This window comes from Mustela lutreola, chromosome 8 (genome assembly GCF_030435805.1).
Source record: "Mustela lutreola isolate mMusLut2 chromosome 8, mMusLut2.pri, whole genome shotgun sequence".
NCBI lineage: Eukaryota > Metazoa > Chordata > Mammalia > Carnivora > Mustelidae > Mustela > Mustela lutreola.
Genome location: NC_081297.1, coordinates 21,518,203 through 21,543,451, shown reverse-complemented (window position 1 = coordinate 21,543,451; position 25,249 = coordinate 21,518,203). Strand labels below are relative to the sequence as shown.

At 36.8% G+C, this 25,249-nt stretch overlaps 1 protein-coding gene and 1 pseudogene across 3 annotated transcripts in view; both read left to right on the top strand.

The window, feature by feature from the left end:
* MALRD1 (MAM and LDL receptor class A domain containing 1) overlaps positions 1-25,249 on the top strand; it is an 808,982-nt gene that overhangs the window by 571,040 nt on the left and 212,693 nt on the right. For all 3 annotated transcript variants that reach the window (XM_059183995.1, XM_059183996.1, XM_059183994.1), the window contains exon 33: positions 11,795-11,952. In XM_059183995.1, the coding sequence (XP_059039978.1) occupies positions 11,795-11,952 (158 nt within the window). The remainder of the gene's footprint in view (positions 1-11,794; positions 11,953-25,249) is intronic.
* LOC131839979 (U6 spliceosomal RNA) lies at positions 7,897-7,995 on the top strand (annotated as a pseudogene).

Here is a 25,249-nt window from a genome sequence, read left to right as displayed (position 1 = left end):
ACCAAAAAGACTAAAATTGCTTACAATTTAAAGCGGGAAGTGAATTCAGATCACTTGAAGTGGGAAATTGTCTTTTATGGTTTGACCCTAGTAGAAGTGAGTATGATTCTTCCGAGGGCACTGGAGCTGAAAAAATATAGCTTTCTTTGGAAAGTATTAACTGTCTTTTTATAAAAGAAATGTCAAATTTATTATGTTATGACATAATGACTCAACGAAACATTTCCAAAAACTCAAGATTGTAGCTAATCACATCGAAAGGACAAATTAGAGTCTCTACTGCATGCCAACACCAAAGTGAAAAAGAATGTCTGTGAGGCACACCGTTGGATTCTGAATGTGGCTAATGTATTTTGGCTCTCTCCTGTCAAGTAACAATGGAGAGCCGAACAAAGTGATGCTGAATTTATAGTCTTTGACACTAAGTGGCTCCAGTTTTTGAGAATGTGTGTAATTCTTTAAAGAGTGTCTAAGGTAAAAATTGAATATTGATGAGAAACTTTTTTCCAGTGCCTGATTGTAATTAATTAATATATGACATATAAAATCTGTATGCTAGGAATCCTAAGAACTTATAATCCTAAAACCTGTACCAACAAAATTGAAGTGTTACACTGAAAGGTACAGAAAATATCAGGAGGCAGAGTGTAGAGAGAGGTAACATTCAGACATATTTAGTAAGTGCCCACAATCCGGAGTACTGCTTCTGGCAGTATTAAAGTTTTATAAACCTAATTAAAGGCATTCTAATATAATATATGAGAATTAATTTACAATGGCCAACAGAAAGCCATAAAGCAGTTTAAAATCAGACCGACAATCAAAAAAATTTGCTTCTGTAAAAATCTGTCTCATGACTGTTGGGAAAAGTAGGGATTGGGAAAAATAAATGTAGAATTGGAAATGAAGGTGGTTGATCATTCCACAGAGTCACATGTAAACAAAGTCAACTGGTTCAATGATTTACCATTAAATTCTAAATATGTTGTGGCAGTTGAGACTTTTAAGCTTTCTTATCTGCTTTAACAAATTCTGAACTTCATGTGGGAAGCTTGATTGACCTTCCCCAAGGATTTTGCTAGATATAAATAGGTAGTTCTCAATGAAGCAACCTAAAATTTATAAACGTTTGAAAGTAGGTCTAGTCTGAGCTTGCTAGATAAAGAATGAGTCTATTTCTGAAAATATAATTCAGTGTAAGGTTTTGTAACTTTGTGATATAGTACATAGTTCCTGGATAATTCACATATTTCTATTAATAATCTCAAGAGGCTAAGCAACTTTTCACCTTTGTGATTCTCAGGAAAAAATATGGCATTGCAACAAGTCTATTCCCCTTACAAAGTCAAGCTTGGATACTAGAGTTCTAGAATTAAAAATACCAAAATACCAAATTTGCAATGGTTGCTTCTAAATTTCCAGGCATAGTTTTCTATTCTTAAATTTTAAAATGGTTAAAAGTTCACATTTGCATGCATTAATACATCAGCCAGGAATTGACTTTCTGACTTTTGTGTTCCACTGCAGGATGCTGTAAAACCAAATTGAATATGCAAATCAGGAGAGGCTAGGAGGGGTACACTTTGAAAGCTCACCCACAGTCCCCTAACTAATAATTGGAGTTGCTTACCTTTGATGTTGAGCCCTACAGAACATTGCCTTATACTGAAATAAATACGCTGCAGTGAAACATCCTGGATATTTATCATCCCCCATGAATTACTTTTTTTTTACATTAAGTTTCATAATATATCCCTAAAATGCAAACATTATATTGTTCTACATTCCTTTCAATTATGTCATATCTTTGCTAAGCTGATTTATGGTAGTTGCTATGATTAAAGTAAGTACTGGGGAAAACAAAAATGGGATAGGAAATGAAGGTGGTGATGTTCAATGTAATTTCAAGGTTTGAGACTTTGGGCAGTGCCTAATGAATACACTCTCTAGTGGAAAGTAATTGTGGTTATTTAAGAATTGTTTTGTTTTTTTCAGTTTGTATGTATTAGTTTTTCGAATGCCCGCGGTGTTGTTAGTATTTTAATAGGCTTTAAGTTGTTTGGACTTAAGGACTTAATAATAACAAAACCAAAATATTGCTTTCCTCCTGGGGTGCTATGAAAAAATTATTGAGATCCTGAGGATGCTGTGACTGGGGTTCCACGAGGAGCCTATAGGCAATGACTAAGGCTGAAGAATTTGGTTAGGTTGTATTCATTTTGTTGTGCAGACTTAAAACCTACCTTTAAAAAAGAAGTATCACATGATTAAAATTACTCAAAAGAAACATCTGAGTTAGTAAAGGATTAGTGTATTTATGTAGTTAGAAGAATAAATTTACCAAAATACAAGATTTTAATTCAGAATTTCTAGTTTTAAAATGGATTAAGTTTATGCCAGTGGACACAATCAGTTCTTTTCTCACTGCTCCAAATGTTTGACATTCAATATCAGGTTAGTAGTACAGCATGGAAATATGTATATTTAAAGTCAGGGTTAAACATGATTTGCTTTTGAGATGGAGGTATATTACTTCTCATTATATATGTCATACTATTTAAGAGCTGAGCTATGAAATACAGAATAGTTTCATACACACATACTGACCATTAATTTTTCTTATTTGGAACTAGGTCAAGGCTATTTCTTCGCATCCAGTATAGTATGACTAGATTCCATGCTTTCATCTTAACTGTATACATTATTATTATAGTGAGTTGGACTATACTATATTTTCTTTATTCAGGATAACATTGTAAGGTTTGTCTGATATTGTTCTCCAAGTGCATTGGGAATCCTTACAGACATAAAAGGCAATAAAATGAGGGAACACCTAGATCTTCTTCTTTAATCCGAGAATGTAGATTTAACAAATGTGTGTTCTTAATGAATAAGTCACAGTTTGTAGGAGATGTGACTGATGGCGTCTAGGTCTATCGTGGCTGCACATGCCACATGCCTGTCTTCCTGTTCCAAATAAGAAAACAAACATGTCATCCTTGCAAAGGAATATGAAAGCAAACTTTTCTGTGGCTGACTTAAAATATTGTGCACAATTTTCCTAATCCAATGTTAGCTAGTACATGTATTTCATAAAACAGTGAGGAGAGAAAACAGTTCAATGGTGCAAGCCATGAAACTTAACAGGTTATTTCCACTACTATTTTATATGGAGGAAAATCTCGCAGCATCCGTTCACATGTCATATTCCTTGGTAGTTTCCTTAAGATTTTTTTTTTTTTTTTTTGGTGAGACTTTTATAAAGTGTTCTTTTTTTTTTTTAATATTTTATTTATTTATTTGAGAGAGAGACAGTGAGAGAGAGCATGAGTGAGGAGAAGGTCAGAGAGAGAAGCAGACTCCCCATGAAGCTGAGAGCCTGATGCGGGACTCGATCCTAGGAATCCAGGATCATGACCTGAGCCGAAGGCAGTCGTCCAACCAACTGAGCCACCCAGGCGTCCCTATAAAGTGTTCTAAGTGAACGGAAATATTTTCAGTAAGGAACCTAAAAAGAAAATAGGGGCACCTGGGTGGCTTAATCAGTTAAGCATCGAGCCCCTGAGGGTTGTGAGATTGGAGCTCAGTGGGGTGTCTGCTGGAGAGTCTCTCCCTCTGCCCCTCCCCGCACTCACTTGTGCACAGGCGCATGTTCTTTCTCTTTCTCTTAAATAAATCATTAAAAAAGTAGATGTGAGTCCCTTTCAGTCTCTGGTCTGGCAGGTAAGGAGCTAGGAAGTCATCATTTATTTCCCCATAATAAGAAAAAAGCCAAAAGCTGAACAACCTAAAAATCAACAACTCTTTTTAAATTTATTAGAGAATTAAGAGCTCCACACACACACCACTGCCCCCAAACTAGAGACAAGCAAGTGGAAATGGAGAATCACAACTTACTGGAGCAGATGCGCCAGTTAGTATGGGGCCAAACAGGAGTCCAGACGGGGCAGGACATCCTCACCAATTACTGATGGATTGCTGTAGGTTCAATGTGGATGAGTTGGAGAGCTAGTCCAGGGGGTTTCAGTGTTAGGAAGCCCCTACACTTTTGTAAGTTTTACCTGGAGGAACCTTGTCAGTTTTTCACAGTGAAGATCAGAGGAAGCTCCTCTCTGCTTTCAGCAGGTAGAGGGAAGAAATAGCCATTTTGAACATTTCCCAGAACTTTCTTTTTTTCATAACAAACCTGCCCTCAAGAGAAACTATTTTATTAGCACCTAACGGACCTAAAAACACAAAACAAAACAAACAAACAGACAAAAACAAACAACTGACCTAAGAGTTAAGAGATGGGAGAGTTTACTGGGAAAATAATCTGGTATGTTTCTTACACTACTCATGAAGTGGTATCGTGATATTTTAAAGAGGACTTGGACTAGTGGTAATGTATATTGCAAACTCATTGTCAACCCCTAGAAAAGATTAAAAATATATATGTAATTGGTATGCTAAGACATGATAAAAAAATGAAATCATATGAAATGCTCAATTAAGATCAGAGAAGACTGAAAAAGAGTGAAAGAAAAAGAGAAAAAAAATACCAGTGAATAGCAAATTCTAACAAATAAGGTAAATGTTAATCCACCTATCTCAATAATCAGCTTAAATGTTGCTAGTCTATCTATATTCACCAATTAAAAGACTAAGAGAAGATTAAAACAAAACAGAAGAACCATGTATTGTCAGTAACAAACCCATTTCCAGTATAAATACATTGAATGAATGAATGGGGAAAAAAGTGAAAGAATGGAGAAAAATATTAACATTAATTTCAGACAAAGAAGACTTCAGAGGAAGGAGAACATGGAGGGATAAAGAGGATCAACAAATGATAAAAAGGTCATTACTCTAAGAAGACAAAACATCCTTCAGTGTGTAAGCCCTTAACCTCAGAACATCAAAATACACAAAGCAAACCTAATAGCATTGCAAGAAGAAAAAGAAGAATCCACTGCTACAGCTGGAGACTTCAACACCCCTCTGTCAATAGTAGGGCCAACAGGCAGAAATCAGTAAGGACATAGTTAAGCTGAGCAGCACCATCAATCAACTGGATACAACTGACATTATAGAATCCTTCAACAACAGCAGAATATACATTCTTCACAAGCTCACATGGAACATTCACCAAGATAGCCCACATTTGAGCCATAAAACACATCTTAACAAACTTAAAAGAAATCCTACAATGTGAGCTCTCAGAACATAATGGAATTAAGGTAGAAATCAGTAACAGATATTATTGGAAAATTCCAGAAAACTTGAAGATTAAATGGGTGGATATCTAAATAACATAATGAACCAAAGGGAAAAAAAAACTCAAAGGAAATTTTCAACTATTGTGAATTAAATGAAAAAGCAAATATAACTTATAAAAATTTGTCAGATTCAGTGAAAATGAATAGAGGGAAATTTTTAACAACAAATGCATACATTAAAAGAAATATTTAAAACTGATAATTTGTTTGAAGCCTAGGAAACTAGGAAAAGAAGAGTAATTTATAAAATTGAAATCAGGAAATCATTAAGCGAATAATCCAGTTAAGAAATGGGCCAAAGACATGAAAAGACATTTTTCTGAAGAAGACATGCAGATGGCCAAAAGACACATGAAAAGATGGTCAATGTCACTCATCCTCAAGGAAATACAAATCAAAACTAATATCACTTCACACCTGCCAGAATGACTAAAATTAACAACACAGGAAACAGCACATGGGGAAGAATGTGGAGAAAAGGGAACTTACACTATTGGTGGGAATATAAATTGGTTCAGCCACTGTGGAAAACAGTACGGAGTTTCCTCAGAAAGTTAAAAACAGAACTACCCTATGAGCCAGCAGCTGTACTACTGGGCATTTACCCAAAGGATACAAAGTAAAGATTTGAAGTGGGGCTCCTGGGTGGCTCAGTTCATTGAGTATCTGATCTTGATTTCAGTTCAGGTCATGATCTGAGAGTTATGGTCAGCAGGGAGTCTGCTTGAGATTCTCTCTCTCCCTCTGCCCCTCCCCCTGCTTGGGATCACTCTCTCACTCTCTCATTCTCTCTCTTTCTCTCTCAAATAAATACATTTTAAAAAATACAAATTCGAAGGGGCACCTGTCCCCTGATGTTTATAGCAGCATTGTCAACAATAGTCAAATCATGGAAGGAGCCCAAATATCCATCCACTGACGAATGGATAAAAAAAGTGAGATAGATGAATAGATAGGTAGATAATGGAATATTACTCAGCCATAAAAAATAATGAAATCTTGCTATTTGCAAGAATGTGGATGGAGCTAGAGTGTATTACGCTAAGCAAAAGAAGTCAGAGAAAGACAAATACTATATGACTTCACTTATGTAGAATTTAGGAGACAAAACAAATGAATATAGAGGGAAAAGAGAGAGGGAGGCAAACTGTAAGAGACTTTTAACTACAGAGAACAAAGAGGGTTGCTGAGGGGAGGTTGGTTGGGGGATGGGTTAATTAGTGATAGGTATTAAGGAGGGCACATTTGATGAGTTCTGTGTAAATGATGAGTCACTAAATTGTACTCCTGAAACTAATATTACACTGTTATGTTAACTAACTCGAATTTAAGTAAAAACTTGAAATTATAAAAATAAATAAAATAAATCATAGGTAAAATCAAAATGAAAATCTAGTTTGTTGAAAAGATTAATAAAATTGAAGATCTTCTAGATACATAAACCTAAACAGAAAAGAAAACACAAACTGCTAATTATCAGAAATAAAAGGGGGAACCATCATTACTTAAATGATACAAAAATGATAATAGACACTAAATGATAATAGAAATGGTACTAAAGTGATAATAGACACTAAAATGATAATAGAAAAATATTATGTACAACTAGGTGCCCACAAATCTGGTAATCTAAGTAGACCAATTCCTTCAAAGACACAAGCAACCAAAATCACTTGAGAAATAGATAATCTAAACAAGCTTGTAACAAAGAAATTGCTTACAAGGGTGCATGGGTAGCTCAGTTGGTTAGTTGTCCAACTCTTGATTTCAGCTGAGGTCATGATCTCAGGGCTGTGGAAATGAGCCCTACTCCTGATCCACATTCAAGCAGGAAGCTTGCTGGAGATTCTCTCTCTCTCTCTCAGCACCACCCCCCACTTCCACACACTCAGGCGCTCTCAAATAAATCTTTTTTAAAAATTGAATACATAGGGGCGTCTGGGTGGCTCAGTGGGTTAAAGCCTCTGCCTTCGGCTCGGGTTATGATCTCAGGGTCCTGGGATTGAGCCCCGCATCGGGCTCTCTGCTCAGAGGGGAGTCTGCTTCCCTTCCTCTCTCTCTGCCTGCCTCTCTGTCTACTTGTGATCTCTCTCTGTCAAATAAATAAATAAAATATTTTTTAAAAATTGAATACATAATTAAAAATATTCCAAATCAGAAATCACTAGACTTGACTGGATTCACTTGTGAATTCTCCCAAACATTTAAATAGGAAATGAAACCAGTTATATATAGTCCAGAAAATACAAACAAAAGGAGCATTTTCTGCCTTGTTCTAAATTAGATGAGGATTTGAAATAAAAAACAAAGACATTATAAGAAAAGAAAACTACAAATCAGTATCTCTCATCAACACAGATGCAAAAGTTCTCCACAAAATATTAGTGGATCCAATCTAATGAAAACATATATATGCAGCACAACCAAGTGGAAATTATTCAAGTATGTCAGACTTGTTTTATATTTGAAATTCAATTAATGTAATCCATCACATCAACAGAGTAAAGCAAAAAATTAAATGATCATGTCAATAGATGCAGAAAAAGCATTTGAAAAAATCCAAACATCCATTTGTGATAAAATACCTCAGTAAACTAAAAACTGAGGTGAACGTCTCTAACTTGATAAAGAATATCTTGCTCCTGCAGCACATACTGAAATTGAAATGATACAGAGAAGATTAGCATGGCCCTTCCACAAGGATGACACATGAATTTGTGATATATTCCATATTTTTATGGTGACTGTGGTTGATAATACTTTATTATATACTTGAAATTTGCTGTGAGAGTAGATCTTAAGCATTCTCATACACCTACACACACACAAAGTAAATATGTGAGGTGATGCATGGATGAACTCCTTTGTGAGAAGCCTTTCAAAGTGTGTACAAATGTCAAATCATCATGTTTTACACTTTAAATGAATTCCAATTGCATTTGTCAATTATGCTTCAGTAAAGCTGAAAAAAGATATCTACAGAAAACATACAGCAAACATTTATAATTGTGAGAAATTAGGCACTTTCCGGGTAAGAGCAGAGTAAGGCAAGGCTGTCTGTTCTCACCACTCATATTCAACATCATCCCAGAATTCCTAGCTAATACAGTAAGGCAAGTGAGGAAAACAAAAGATTACGAAGATAGATAATAAGTTGTGTTTGTTTGCAGATGACATGCAGTTATACACCATGAAGAAAACTCTTGGAATTAATAAACAGTTATAGCAATGTTGTCAGATACAAGGTTTGTACACAAATGCCATTTACTTTATTATATGCTAGACCTGAAAAATTAGAACTTGAAATTTAAAACACAATGATGATTATATTAATACCAGAGAGAGAGAAAGAGAAATACTTAAGTATAAATATAACAAATAAGTACAGGTTCTACATGAGAAAAAAATATAAACTCTGATGAAAGAAATCAAAGATCTAAATAAACTGGGAGATATTCCATGTTCGTGGACAGGAAGAATAAGTATTTTGAAGCTGTCCATTCTTCCCAATTTGATGTATATGTACAAGGTAATTCCAATCAAAATTCCAGAACATAATTTTATAGATAGCAACGAACTGATTCTAAAGTTTATATGGAGAGGCAAAAGACTCAAAATAGCCAAAAAAATATTGAAGTATTAAAAAAAAACAAAGTTGGAGGAAGTATAATACCTTATTTCAAGACTTACTATGAAGCTATAGTAATTAAGACAGTGTAATATTGGAAAAATAATAGATAAATAGAGAAATGGAACAGAACAGAGAGCTCAGAGATAGACCCATATGAGTAAGATCAACTTATATTCGACAAATGAACTAAGGCAGTTCAACAAAGAATGGATAGTCTTTTCAATAAATGGTATTAGAACAATTGGACATCCATATGAAAAAAAAAATCTAGATACAGAACTTAAACCTCTCATGAAAATTAACTCAAAATGGATTATAGATCTTAAAGTAAAATGTAAAACTGTAAAACTCCTAGAAGACAAAATAGGAGAACATTTAGGTGACTCTAAGTTTGGTGATGAGTTTTCAGATACAATACTAAAAGCTTGAGTTGTGAATGAAAAAATTGCTGAGTTGCACTTCATTAAAATTAAAATTTCCACTATGCATATGACACTATTAAGAAAAATAAAACTTAAGCCACAGACTTGGAGAAAATAGTTGCAAACACATATCTGAGAAAGGACTGTGTCCAACATGTAAAAAGAATTCTTAAAACTTAACAGTGAAAAAGTAAAAAATTAGACAAAAGATCTGAACAGATACCCACTGTAGAACATAGATGGCAAATAAGTATAAGAAAAAATGCTCCATATTATATGTTATCAGGAAAATGCACATTGAAATGACATGGAGTTGAAATGAAATACCACGGCATACCTAGTATAATAACTAAAATCCAAAACACTAACAACATGAATGCTGATGGGGATAAAGAGGACAGGGGACTCTCCTTCCTTGTTGATGGGGCTGCAGAATGGTACGGCCAACGTTGGAAGAAGAGTTGGCATTTTTTACAAAATTAAACATAACCATAAGATCCATTTTTACAAAACTAAACTTACCATAAGATCCAATAGTTGTGCTTCTTGGTATATACACAAATGAAAACAGACTTACACAGAAGCATGCACACAGTTGCTATAGGAACTTTATTCATAACTGCTAAAAGTTAGAAGAAACCAAGATATCCTTCATAGGTGAATGGATAAACACACTGTGGTACATCTATACAAAGGAATTTTATTCAGTGATAAAATGAAGTAAGCTATCAAGCCACAAAAAAGATACGGAAGATCCTTAAATGCATATTGTTAAGTGAAAGAAGCTAACTTAGAAAGGCTACATACTAAATCATTACAAGCATATCATACTCTGGAAAAGGGAAACCAGCGGATACAGTAAAAAGATCAGTGGTTGCCAGGCATTTGATGGGGGAGAGTGGGAGGAAGAGATAGAGAGGGGCTGCATGGGAGATCTTAAAGCACAGAAACTCTCCTGCACAATAGAGCAGTGGTGGACATGTCGTTATGCATTCGTCAGAGCCCGTGGAACACACAAGGGAATGAATGAACCTGACGTAAACTATGGACTTCAGTTAATAATAATGCATCAGTATAGGCTCATTCAGTGAATGTAACAAAGTACCGCACTAATGCCAAGTGTTAATAGTGAGCAAATTCCATGTACTGGGGAGGTTGGAACTCTGTAATTTCTCTCAACTCCCTTTTTTTAAGTGGATACAAGAACAAGTAACCCCTTAATGATTTCATGAGGATTCCAACCAGCCTGTCTTATTAACCACATATTTATATTTATTGGCAATCCATTTGGTGAAATAATGGTATTTGTGAACAAGAACAGGCGAAAAGTTAAACCATTAGAGGGCGTGAATGTGATCATCTAACTCTTTTGCAATTCTCTTCGGCTACTTCTGTTCTTAACTCTATTCAAGGGAGTAATGCATGCGTGTTCCTTGCATTGAAGAATACAGTGCCATAGGAATAAAGGTAACAACATATATACTGATTCCTCAGAGAGTACTAAATTCACCTGACAACAAGTTCTTAAATAGGAAAGCTTCATAAAAGAAGCCTCTTGTACTATTAATGTACCATTGATGAGTGAAAACCATGTATCTCAGTAACAGGACTAAAATGTCCGGGGGGAGAATATTTTAATTAGAAAATACTTTAATAGCTTTGATTTAAAACTGTAAATAAACATTTAACCTAAGAAAGCATACACACACACACACACACACACACACATATATATGTTAGTACACAATGTCATTTACTTTATTATATGCTATCACTGAAAATCAATCTATCTATCTATCTATCTATCTTTCTATCTGTCTTCATTCTTTCCTAATAAAAGCCATGCAGAGGACAGTAGTTATGATGAATTTTGACAGTGATGTCTGTAGAAAAAAATCCATTTGTGTTTCAATGGAGAGATCTTTCATGTACGGCTGCAGTTGAAGAGAATAGAAGTTATCGCTCAGCATGGTGACTTTCAAGTTTACATTTCATTTACTCTTACTGCCATTCGCTACTACTTTGGTCATTGTGGGAATCAGAACAACTGGAAATGAGATACACTATCAATCAGCCTCCAATATCCCATGCCCCTGCTCTACACACAGTATACAAAATATTTTCCTAACTTGAAATAGACAGACAGGTTTGAGCAAATTAGAAGAAAAGAAATGTACCTAAAGAGTGAGCTCAGATATTCGATCACTTTTGGTCAGAGTCACATACTCAGGTGAATTTTGTGAATCATGTAATCACAGTGACATTCTTTTTTCTCCTTCTCCTTCTTCCTCTTCCTCTTGTTTTTTTCTTTTTGGGTCAAAAGAATGAAACATCATTGATTTGTGACTCCACAGAAAGAAAATGACATGTGTGTGTTTGTGTGTGGGTGGGAGGCATGAAGTTTGCTCATGGTTTAAATATGTTCTGCCTCACGCTATGGCACCTATCATTGTGCTGAAGGAGTTATATTTGTCTATTTCAAGGGAGCGGTCGGCACTTCCTGTATGTCAGCTCATCTGGACACAAAGAAGGACACATGGCAAGAATCACTACTTCCCAGTACTTTCCAGCAAGTCTCGGAATATGTGCTGTTCGGTTCTGGTTCTACATGGTTGATCCCAGGAGTATGGGGGTATTAAAGGTACGAAAGGAAGGCAGGAAGTTTTTCACGGAAATGTTCATAGCATGTGTTTAAACATTTTTTTTTTTTTTAAATCACACAACACGGGTGTTGACTCCATTAATTTCTCATTTCTTTCTGGGACAGTGGGACTTTGGCCAGCAGTGCTGTCATTCATCTTAATCTCATTCAAGATTTATCTCATTCAAGGCAGCCACCTGAACTCAATTATGGTGTGTGCTATTGAAAACATCATCTAGAGATAAAAGAGGACGGGCACATTCTCATGCATCTTCTACTAAAAACTTAGAAAAAATGCAGAAATGTGATGGCAGGGATAATGATAAAAAGAATTTTCTTCCCCAGACAAGGTAAAAGCAAAGAAATTTACAATTTTAAGCATCTTTCAGCTTACCTGAAAAATAACATTGTCTGCTCCATTTTTGACTAATTTAAGACAAGAATCTGCATCAGATGCAAATGTCTTTGAAGAAGCAGGTTACTGCATTTTTACTTTTCATTGTCTGGAATATCCATAAGCGTTTCAATCAGCCTGAAACAATTTGGAAATCCTGATTTCTAATGGTAAGATTTATATATCAGAACACAATACCTGGTGTTACTGCTTTGTAATTATACAACTACCTGTTGTCTGAATAAAGACAATAGGAATCTTTGTCTGTATCTCAAACATCATCCCTTATAAACAGTAGCAGTTACTACTGGGTACTGTGAACTTGTATCTGCTCTCTGCTTTAATTCCACCATTCATCTCATGAGTTAGTATATTCACCCCAATTTTATAGTTTAAAAACTGAGGCTCAACATGGTTTAGTAACTTTTCTATTACAAAATCAATGAAAAATCTGATTTCAAAAATCTGACATCCCTTACCCTGCACGGTTTCACAGGTGTTCTGCAGTCTGTGGAAGAAGTCTAGGGAGGAACCTGGGAACAGAGAGAAAGGGGAAAAAAGGGCCTTATTCATTCTAGCCAGCAATAGAAAAGAGAGCTCTTCAAGTAAAAATGCAAACATGCAAAGAAAGTAGAGAATTTGTACTGATTTCTCCAAGCACGTCTGTTTTCCTGAAAAGCAGTGGATATAAACAACAGAGAAAGATCATTTTTAACAGTTTAGAAACAAGTAAATGAAGATCCTTTGACAACTTTGGAATTTTTTTCATAGTTTTTAGATACAGTACCTGAAACCTCAGCAGATTAGCCTATTGCTTATGGTCGATTTTACTTAGGGTAATTTATAACTGCTAACCTTAGACAGACTCCACAGCGCATTATTTCTACCGATGTTTTAAATGCAGCTTGCTGCGGTAAAAGAGGACGCAAGTCCGTGGTGGTTATTTATGGAAGTAAATACCAAGGGAAAGGCCAAGAGACCTTTCAACAGAACATGAGTTGATGTCAGTCACTAACTCTCAGAATGTTGCTTCCTTAGTTCAAAAAGAGCATCCTTACGTCTCTGAGCTCCTCACCAGCTGGTTGGTCAGACCGAATATTTTTGCACCCCCTACCCCCACCCCGGGCAGTTCATTTGTGAGCTTCTGAGGCAACTACTTAAGTTACCCATTGCTTTGAGCCATATTTCGGGAAACATGTAAACGTCAAAAAGAAATGTTGGCCTCCACTCTTGATTTTTGATACCTAGCTTTTGGTGACTTTTGGTTTTCCTAACCAGAGGCAGCAAGTACGCATGGTGATGCTTTTATGCTCCGGTGTTCAGAGAGGTCTACTGGGAAGAATAGTGCTGGGGGATTAGCAGGACATCTGGTTTGTGAAGAGGAATCACTCTCCCCCACTCCAGACCATCTTGATAGAGTTGACGGTCACTCTAGGTTTCTTGCATAGCTCCACAGCTGACCCAGATCATAATCTTCTCCAGTAGTTGATGCAGATTATAGGATGATTTTTCTTCTGTTTTACAAGTCATAAGGAGATAGACTACATTTGGACTCTTGGAGACCATCTTTCCCCAATGTGGAGAGACAGACTGAGAAAGAAGCTAACATAAGAAGGACTCCAACTAAAAAAAATATGAAGAAACAGAACAGTATTTGTTCTGTTTAAATCCTGGATCCTACCTTGTCTGAGCCCGTAAAATTCTCTGTTACTTGCTACTGAAAAGTCCTAGGCTTTACAGAAATCTAAAAGAAACCATTTTCATAATGTATCCTTATGTCACTGACAAACATAAGGGGCAAGTCTCACTTTCTCAGCTATTGAAAATTATGGAAAATTCTATGTATGGTTCTGGAGCACATGGTTCATCATAATTGTTCTAATCTGAAACCATTTCTTAAATTAATTGCAAAAATCCTTTAGAAAAGGTATGGCAAAATACCCCCCCAGGGTGAAGTTGTAGTAGAGGGTCCTGGAAATAGCTGGGCATTCTTAGGAGAGATTTCAGATTGTAGTTTGTGGTGGAATGCTTTCTTGTCAGCACACATGTTATGCAATTGTATTAAGTGCTGTGCATCCCCAGCCCTTCTGTGCTTTGTTCTGTACCCAAGAGAACTACACTTCCCAGGCTGCTTTGCTCTCTGCTTTCCCGGATAGGTTTGGCCAGTGCTTTCCATTGGCCAAAGACAGGAAAGCAGGAACACAAGCCTTTCTTCTCTCCCTATCCCTTTCTCCCTCCCTCCCCCCATTCCTTTCCATCCTCCTCCTCTCCTCTCCTTCCCCCTCCCCCTCCTTCCCCATTCCCTACCTCCCCCACCTCCAGCACCGCCCTCTGCTGAATTTCTAACTGCATTTCATTTATGACTCAGCTTGTTCCAGTTCAGCCCTGCCTCCACCACACAAGCCAAACTCCATCTTCCACAATCTCAGCTTCAGTAACTCCCCCCTTTGACTGTCTGGTTTTCGAGGTGTTTCCTACACATAATGATTAATCGCTAGAATGCTTCATGATTTCCTTGGCAATGAACTTTGTAACCAGTGCTCTACATTAAAGTTTTTCTGTTTGAAATACATTAGTCTATATTTTCTAGCTTGGCCCAGTCTGATACAGTGTCCACTCCAAAGAAAACACAAATCTTTTCAAGATAATAACTTGTAACACAATGAAAAATTTTGAGCAAGCTCCAGTCAGCTTAAATTTGTCCTCCTTATATTGACTTATTAAAAACTTGCCCTTCAGTTGGGGAAGACAGAAAATAAATTTAAAGAAATGCAAATATGAAAACCTCAACTTGTGATGCAATACTCTGGAGCAAATAAAACAGGTTTCTATAATAAGTAGTTACTCCTGGTCTGCTGAAAGAGTTTTATTTTATACTGAATGGTAAGGAAGTCTTTGAGAAAGATGACATTTGAATTTAGGCTTGAAAAAAAAGAAGGAGCCAGCCTTGGTAACATCTGGATTAAGAATGCTCTTGGGAGGCAAAACAAGCTAGAGAAAGTTCAGCGTATAAGGTATTTGAAGGACAGTATAGCTGGAGCAAAATAAGTGAGGGAGGGCGGGGTGGGGGTCAGGGGAATCATGACCAAGCAGGCTAGAGTCAGTTCCTATAGACGGGGGTCTTTTAGGAATACTTCCAGGAACCACAGAAAGTCATTGAAGAGGGTCTTAGTCATCTTGGGCTGCTACAGCAGGTTACTGTGGCATAAGCAATGAAAATTTACTAGAGGCTGAGAAGTCCAAGTTTAAGGTACTGACCAATTCAGTTCCTGGTGTGGAACCTCTCCCATCTGGTTTGCAGACGGCTGCCTTCTCACTGCATGCTCACCTACAGAGAGATCATCTCTCCCTGTCTCATCTTATAAAGACATGCATCCCATTCATTGTGTGTGTGTGTGGCGGGGGGTAACTACCCTCGTGACTTGATTGCCTCTCAAACACCTCACCTCATCTCCAAAATGCAGAACACTGGGAATCGGAGCTTCTGCATATGAATCGGGGTTGAGGGGACGTGTTCAGTCGATGGCAGAGAGTATTTAATTGTGGAATAATATAACCTCATTTGAAAGTTTAGAAGATCTATCTAGTTGTTCTGTGGGAAGAAATGGGGACTGGTGGGTGGTAGGTGGCCAGAGGTCCGGCAGTGAAACAAAGAGGCAAGTTAGAGGTGATTTCCAGGCTTTGCTTAGAGTCGAAGCTAAGGATAAATTGGGAAGTAATTTCTATAAATAATGAATGCTTAGATCTTTACCTGGCATAAAAAACTATTTTCTAAATAAAACATGCTTTCATTTTATTAGTATATTAATGAAGGGCATCATATAGAGCTAAAGCAGATAAGACGTACCGTCAATGAGATCAGAGTGAAAACCAATTATGATTTTCTGGTTAATTTTTAGGGTAAAAAGCCAAAATATTCAGATTTACCCCAGCCTGCAAAGTTGGCAAAATAGGTTGCATAGGAAAGGCTTGTATTTTATAGGAACATGGAAGCCTGATAGTAAAGGAATAATATTCAGAGTAATAAATGGATAATATTCAGAATAATAAAATGTTCACACAGGCATCAGTGTCCTTTGATTCAAAGGCTCAGAAAATAAGAGGATAATACTAATACATACTTTATTTTTTAGATCAGGATTTTTTTTTTTTCTGTCTTTCAATCACCTCCCTACATATAAAATTAAAAGCACTCCTTAAATTGGTGCTGGTCACTTTTTGATCCACATTGCTAAAAGAGCCCTAAGTGAACCAAATAATTTCCCATGAGATGACTTAGTTCCATTAGTTTGGCTTCCTAGCTTCTGGCTTGTTTTGATACTTAGCCAACTCAGGTGAATTATTGAATGCTGACGAAAAGAAGTAAAGTTTGTCACAGGGAAAGAGAGTTTCTTTAAAAATGACTAATATCTTTTTTATTATTTTGGACTCATTTGTAAAGGCACAGAAAGGAAATGAATAGGGAACTTTTACAATTGATACTTTTCATAACTCTTTTTTTTTTTAATTTACAGAAATTTCTAATTGCTCAGAGGGGAAAAAAATGAACTACTTCCTAAAGTTTCCTTCAGTGATAACAGATGAATTAATAGATCTAAATGGGCTTCAAGAAGCCTATTGTTCATATTTCAAAACAGTCAGCCTATCGTGTGAAATTGAAATGATCTTTATCTTAGTGTTGAGTTTTAAACAAATGATTTCTGCTAAACCCTGTGGAATTTGGCATGTAAATGTTCCAATCAGGGAATGGTTTTTCTTGTGGCCCCTTGTTTGTGAATTTTGTTTGTTTTGATATGATGTTTATGGAGATAGTAAGAACAGAGGGAAAAAAAAGACTGAGAAAAATATCAGATGGATACTATACCACCCAGTGTTTGAAGTCCTGTGTGTGTGTGCACGCGTGTGTGTATGTGTAGTCTTCACACTCCAATGGGACAATACTGACATTATCTACATTTTATTTTTTTTAATTTATTTTTATTTTTATTTTTTTAAAGATTTTATTTATTTGACAGAGAGAAATCACAAGTAGTCGGAGAGGCAGGCAGAGAGAGAGAGAGAGGGAAGCAGGCTCCCTGCTGAGCAGAGAGCCCGATGCGGGACTCAATCCCAGGACCCTGAGATCATGACCTGAGCCGAAGGCAGCGGCTTAACCCACTGAGCCACCCAGGTGCCCCGATTATCTACATTTTAACAGATTAGGAAAATGAGATGGAGAAAGCTTCAGGAACTTGTTCAAGGTCAGAGAGCTAGGAGATGGCAGGCCAGGGTGTCCCCAGATCCTCTGGCCCTGGTCTGTGCTTTTAATTACTCTGCTCTACTGCATCTTAGAACTAGAAGGTATTTTTTTTGGCATATTTTATGTTCTGTATTTCTATTATTTAAAATAATATGTTAGACCAATAGTTATTCTTTCAAAGGTGCTTTGCCTAGTGTATGTTCTGCATATTATAGTTTTCAGTATAGATTTGGTTTGAGTTTGCAGACTTTACCAAAAAATGGCATAATTATCATGTAAATAGTTAGATGCAGAAATTCATCCAGTCCTATGTTGAATAACAAGAAAAATGAGCAAAAATATTAAGTTTCCAAAGGGGAGCAAATATATTCATAAAAGTCTAATGTATATTTGATTTACAAAATACATATTCAAAATCAAATAGATACAAGTTTGCATAGCATATGCTTAAGGCAATTTATAGATTTTTATTCATTTTCTTTACTATTAATGCTTCATTTTAAAATACATTTTTTATGATATATTATTATGAAAGTTGTTGGGAGGCACCATCAGTGTTCTATATATAGTCTTATCCTTTAAAAAATTTCTTTTAAAGATTTTATTTATTTGTCAGAGAGAGCACAGAAGCAGAGGGGGAAGCAGGCAGAGGGAGGAGCCTGATGTGGGGCTCCATTCCAGGATGCTGGGATTATGACCTGAGCCAATGGTAGATGCTTAATTGATGGAGCCCCCAGGTACACTTAATTTTACTCTTTTTAAAAGTACATTTTACCCGATGTTCCAGGCAAACCGCTGCTCTCTCATTTGTGTTGAACGCCGAACCTCATGAGCGTGTCCGTACAAGTGACGGCACCCAGTTTATGAAGGAAGTTTTTGAGAATGCCCATTAAATGTTTAAGACAGGAAATAATAGGGCAAATGTCCCCTTGCATAAAAGGTAGAGAGATGAGGGTAGGAGCTGTTGAACATACTTAGCAAATTTCCGCTTTCTAAACAGACTTGTAGGGAAGATTCTGGATCGTACTCTAAATTTGAGCATTTCATGCTATTTTAAGCAGAAATATGGAAAGTAAAATATCAGTAGTTCTAAATGTGTTATGCACACTGGTGTGGCACAGGTCATATCGAGAACAATAGTTGAAAGGAACCGAAGTATGTTTTAGCAGTTTCCTCCCTTTTTGAGAATCGATTCACAATTCTCCCTATATAATATCAGTATCCTGTATTTTAATCTGATAGGTCTCAGGGTAGAGGAGAAAGGTAAGGTGGTATCCAGTGTGCAGTTCTGCGAGGCAGTTCACCACCTCCGACACTGCAGTGGGTTACACATACGTAGGGGTTACACATGCCTCAAACACACACATGTCACTCAAGACATAGTAAGAATCCTGGGCTTGTATCAGCAGCTTAGTAAAGACAGGCGTACAGATCTTCACAGCAATGAAACTTTGATAGCTCAGGTAGAGAAAAGGATGCCAACATGTATTGTGTATTTTCCATTGTAGATAACAGAAAAGTTAACTAGGATGATAAAAACCTGGCTGTTAAGTTGCTATAAAATGACTGATAAATTACCAGAATGGGAAGGTGCCCCCGGAAATGAAAGGTTGACACTTGAGAGAAGGAGCTAATCTAATTTGACCTTCAGATTAGACTTTGCCTTCAGAATATCAGAAAAACAGAAAAAGAAAAGTGACCTCAAGTCAAAGATATTTGCTGCTAAAAATTAAAATCAATTCACAGTTTTAAGACAGAGATGTGGGAATTTGCAAAAGTAGGTATTTCTTACACCTGCCTACAAAGGGGCAAGATGGAAAGTCACCTTGAGAAAGAACCAAAGGTCAGCTTTGCTTAGAAGTCTAGGTCCCAAGCACAATGGGATTTCTTAAAACAAAAACAAAAACAAAAAACATATTCAAAGTTAAAGCATCTTTTCTTTTACATTTTTTTTGAGATTCGATTTCTTTTTAATATCACACATAGATTTTAAGCATGGGATCATATTTCAAAACCCAAATTTGTTATACACCCCAAAATGTACTCTATATTTTAATTTTTAATTTTTTATTTATTATAAACATATATTTTTATCCCCAGGGGTACAGGTCTGTGAATCGCCAGGTTTACACACTTCACAGCACTCACCAAAGCACATACCCTCCCCAATGTCCATAATCCCACCCCCCTTCTCCCCACCCCCCTCCCCCCAGCAACCCTCAGTTTGTTTTGTGAGATTAAGAGTCACTTATGGTTTGTCTCCCTCTCAATCCCCTCTTGTTTCATTTATTCTTCTCCTACCCACTTAAGCCCCCATGTTGCATCACCACTTCCTCATATCAGGGGAACATCATATTATAGTTGTCTTTCTCTGCTTGACTTATTTCGCTAAGCAATATACGCTCTAGTTCCATTCACATTGTCTCAAAAGGCAAGATTTCATTTCTTTTGATGGCTGCATAGTATTCCACTGTGTATATATACACAACATCTTCTTGATCCATTTATTTGTTGATGGACATCTAGGTTCGTTCCATAGTTTGGCTATTGTGGACATTGCTGCTATAAAGGGTGCACGTGCCCCTTTGGATCACTACGTTTGTATCTTTAGGGTAAATACCCAATAGTGCAATTGCTGGGTCATAGGGCAGTTCTATTTTCAACATTTTGAGGAACCTCCATGCTGTTTTCCAGAGTGGTTGCACCAGCTTGCATTCCCACCAACAGTGTAGGAGGGTTCCCCTTTCTCCGCATCCTCGCCAGCATCTGTCATTTCCTGACTTGTTAATTTTAGCCATTCTGACTGGTGTGAGGTGATATCTCATTGTGGTTTTGATTTGTATTTCCCTGATGCCGAGTGATATGGAGCACTTTTTCATGTGTCTGTTGGCCATCTGGATGTCTTCTTTGCAGAAATGTCTGTTCATGTCCTCTGCCCATTTCTTGATTGGATTATTTGTTCTTTGGGTGTTGAGTTTGCTAAGTTCTTTACAGATTTTGGACACTAGTCCTTTATCTGATATGTCATTTGCAAATATCTTCTCCCATTCTGTCAGCTGTCTTTTGGTTCTGTTAACTGTTTCCTTTGCTGTGCAAAAGCTTTTGAACTTGATGAAATCCCAATAGTTCATTTTTGCCCTTGCTTCCCTTGCCTTTGGTGTTGTTCCTAGGAAGATGTTGCTGCGGCTGAGGTCGAAGAGGTTGCTGCCTGTGATCTCCTCAAGGATTTTGATGGATTCCTTTCTCACATTGAGGTCCTTCATCCATTTTGAGTCTGTTTTCATGTGTGGTGTAAGGAAATGGTCCAACTTCATTTTTCTGCATGTGGTTGTCCAATTTTCCCAACACCATTTATTGAAGAGGCTGTCTTTTTTCCATTGGACATTCTTTCCTGCTTTGTCGAAGATTAGTTGGTAATAGATTTGAGGGTCCATTTCTGGGCTTTCTATTATGTTCCATTGATCTATGTGTCTGTTTTTGTGCCAGTACCATGCTGTCTTGATGATGACAGCTTTGTAATAGAGCCTGAAGTCCGGAATTGTGATGCCGCCAACTTTGGCTTTCTTTTTCAATATTCCTTTGGCTATTCGAGGTCTTTTCTGGTTTCATATAAATTTTAGCATTATTTGTTCCATTTCTTTGAAAAAGATGGATGGTACTTTGTTAGGAATTGCATTAGATGTGTAGATTGCTTTAGGTAACATAGAAATTTTCACAATATTTTTTCTTCCAATCCAGGAGCATGGAACATTTTTCCATTTCTTTGTGTCTTCCTCAATTTCTTTCATGAGTACTTTATAGTTTTCTGAGTATAGATTCTGTGCCTCTTTGGTTAGGTTTATTCCTAGGTATTTTATGGTTTTGGGTGGAATTGTAATGAGATTGACTCCTTAATTTCTCTTTCTTCTGTCTTGCTGTTGGTGTAGAGAAATGCAACTGATTTCTGTGCATTGATTTTATATACTGACACTTTACTGAACTCCTGTACAAGTTCTAGCAGTTTTGGAGTGGAGTCTTTTGGGTTTTCCACATATAGTATCATATCATCTGCGAAGAGTGATAGTTTGACTTCTTCTTTGCCGATTTGGATGCCTTTAATTTCCTTTTGTTGTCTGATTGCTGAGGCTAGGACTTCTAGAACTTTGTTGAATATCAGTGGTGATAATGGACATCCCTGCCGTGTTCCTGACCTTAGCGGAAAAGCTTTCAGTTTTTCTCCATTGAGGATGATATTTGCAGTGGGTTTTTCATAAATGGCTTTGATGATATTGAGGTATGTGCCCTCTATCCCTACACTTTGAAGAGTTTTGATCAGGAAGGGATGCTGTACTTTGTCAAATGATTTTTCAGCATCATTGAGAGTATCATATGGTTCTTGTTCTTTCTTTTATTGATGTGTTGTATCACATTGATTGATTTGCGGATGTTGAACCAACCTTGCAGCCCTGGAGTAAATCCCACTTGGTCGTGGCGAATAATCCTTTTAATGTACTGTTGAATCCTATTGGCTAGTATATTGGTGAGAATTTTCGCATCTGTGTTCATCAAGGATATTGGTCTGTAGCTCTCTTTTTTGATGGGATCCTTGTCTGGTTTTGGGATCAAGGTGATGCTGGCCTCATAAAATGAGTTTGGAAGTTTTCCTTCCATTTCTATTTTTTGGAGCAGTTTCAGGAGAATAGGAATTAGTTCTTCTTTAAATGTTTGGTAGAATTCCCTGGAAAGCTGTCTGGCCCTGGGCTTTTGTTTGTTTGGAGATTTTTGATGACTGTTTCAATCTCCTTACTGATTATGGGTATGTTTAGGCTTTCTATTTCTTCCTGGTTCAGTTGTGGTAGTTTATATGTTTCCAGGAATGCATCCATTTCTTCCAGATTGTCAAATTTGTTGGCATAGAGTTGCTTATGGTATGTTCTTATATTTGTCTGTATTTCTTTGGTGATAGTTGTGATCTCTCCTCTTTCATTCATGATTTTATTTATTGGGTCCTTTATCTTTTCTTTTTGATAAGTCTGTCCAGGGGTTTGTCAATTTTATTAATTCTTTCAAAGAACCAGATCCTAGTTTCGTTGATTTTTTCTTTTGTTTTTTTGGTTTCTATTTCACTGAATTCTGCTCTGATCTTTATGATTTCTCTTCTCCTTCTGGGTTTAGGGTTTCTTTCTTGTTCTTTCTCAAGATCCTTTAAGTGTAGGGTTAGGTTGTGTACCTGAGACCTTTCTTGTTTCTTGAGAAAGGCTTGTACCGCTATATATTTTCCTCTCAGGACTGCCTTTGTCGTGACCCACAGATTTTGAACCATTGTGTTTTCATTATCATTTGTTTCCATGATTTTTTTCAATTCTTCTTTAATTTCCTGGTTGACCCATTCATTCTTTAGAAGGATGCTGTTTAGTCTCCATGTATTTGGGTTCTTTCCAAACTTCCTCTTGTGGTTGAGTTCTAGCTTCAGAGCATTGTGGTCTGAAAATATGCAGGGAATGATCCCAGTTTTAACACCAGTTGAGTCCTGATTTAGGACCGAGGATGTGATCTATTCTGGAGAATGTTCCATGTGCACCAGAGAAGAATATGTATTCTGTTGCTTTGGGATGAAATGTTCTGAATATATCTGTGATGTCCATCTGGTCCAGTGTGTCATTTAAGGCCTTTATTTCCTTGTTGATATTTTGCTTAGATGATCTGTTCATTTCAATGAGGGGAGTGTTAAAGTCCCCTACTATTATGTAGTATTGTTGATGTGTTTCTTTGATTTTGTTATTAGTTGGTTTATATAGTTGGCCGCTCCCACATTGGGGGCTTAGTTATTTAAAATTGTTAGATCTTCTTGTTGGACAGACCCTTTGAGTATGATATAGTGTCCTTCCTTATCTCTTATTATAGTCTTTGGCTTAAAATCTAATTGATCTGATATAAGGATTGCCACTCCTGCTTTCTTCTGATGTCCATTAGCATGGTAAATTCTTTTCCACCCCCTCACTTTAAATCTGGAGGTGTCTTCGGGTTTAAAATGAATTTTTTGTAGGCAACATATAGATGCATTTTGTTTTTTTATCCATTCTGATACCCTGTGTCTTTTGATTGGGGCATTTAGTCCTTTAGCATTCAGAGTAACTATTGAGAGATATGAATAGTGCCAATGTATTGCCTGTAAGGTGACTGTTACTGTATATGGTCTCTGTTCCTTTCTGATCTACCACTTGTAGGCTCTCTTTTGCTTAGAGGACCCCTTCAATATTTCCTATAGAGCTAGTTTGGTGTTTGCAAATCCTTCAGTTTTTGTTTGTCCTGGAAGCTTTTAATCTCTCCTTCTATTTTCAATGATAGCCTAGCTGGATATAGTATTCTTGGCTGCATGTTTTTCTCGTTTAGTGCTCTGAATATATCATGCCAGCTCTTTCTGGCCTGCCAGGTCTCTGTATATAAGTCTGCTGCCAATCTAACATTTTTGCCATTGTTTGTTTCAGACTTCTTTTCCCGGGCTGCTTTCAGGATTTTCTCTTTGTCACTAAGACTTATAAATTTTACTCTTAGGTGACGGGGTGTAGGTCTATTCTTATTGATTTTGAGGGGCGTTCTCTGCACCTCCTTAATTTTGATGCTTGTTCCCTTTGCCATATTGGGGAAATTCTCCCCAATAATTCTCTCCAGTATACCTTCTGCTCCCCTCTCTCTTTCTTCTTCTTCTGGAATCCCAATTATTCTAATGTTGTTTCATCTCATGGTGTCACTTATCTCTCGAATTCTCCCCTCGTGGTCCAGTAGCTGTTTGTCCCTCTTTTTCTCAGCTTCTTTATTCTGTCATTTGGTCTTCTGTATCGCTATTTCTTTCTTCCGCCTCATTTATCCTAGCAGCGAGAGCCTCCATTTTTTATTGTACCTCATTAATAGCTTTTTTGATTTCAACTTGGTTAGATTTTAGTTCTTTTATTTATCCAGAAAGGGCTTTTATATCTCCTGAGAGGTTTTCTCTAATATCTTCCATGCCTTTTTTGAGCCTGGCTAGAAGCTTGAGAATCGTCATTCTGAACTCTAGATCTGACATATTACCAATGTCTGTATTGATTAGGTCCCTAGCCTTCAGTACTGCCTCTTGTTCTTTTTTTTGTGGTGAATTTTTTTGCCTTGTCATTTTGTCCAGATAAGAGTATATGAAGAAGCAAGTAAAATACTAAAAGTGTGGCAAACAACCCTAGGAGAATATGCTTTAGCCAAATCAGAAGAGATTCCAAATTGTGAGGGGGGAAAAGGGGGATAAAAAGAGGTTGAGAAAGAAAGAAAGAGAAAAAAAACTAAAAGAAAGGAAGAAAGAAAAGAATTTAAAAAAGAAAACGAATAAAGAGAAGTATAAAAAAGAAAATATATATATATTAGATAAACTAGTTAAAAAATGTTAAAACAGAAAAGGGTAAAAGTTAAAAAAATTTTAGCAGAAGTAGAGAAAAAAATAAAAAATTTTAAAAAATTAAATTAACTGCAAGACTAAAGAATCATAGGGAGAAAGCCATGAGTTCCGTGCTTTGCTTTCTCCTTCTCTGGAATTCTGCTGCTCTCCTTGGTATTGAAACCGCACTCCTTGGTATGTAAACTTGGTCTTGGCTGGATTTCTTGTTGATCTTCTGGGGGAGGGGCCTGTTGTAGTGATTCTCAAGTGTCTTTGCCCC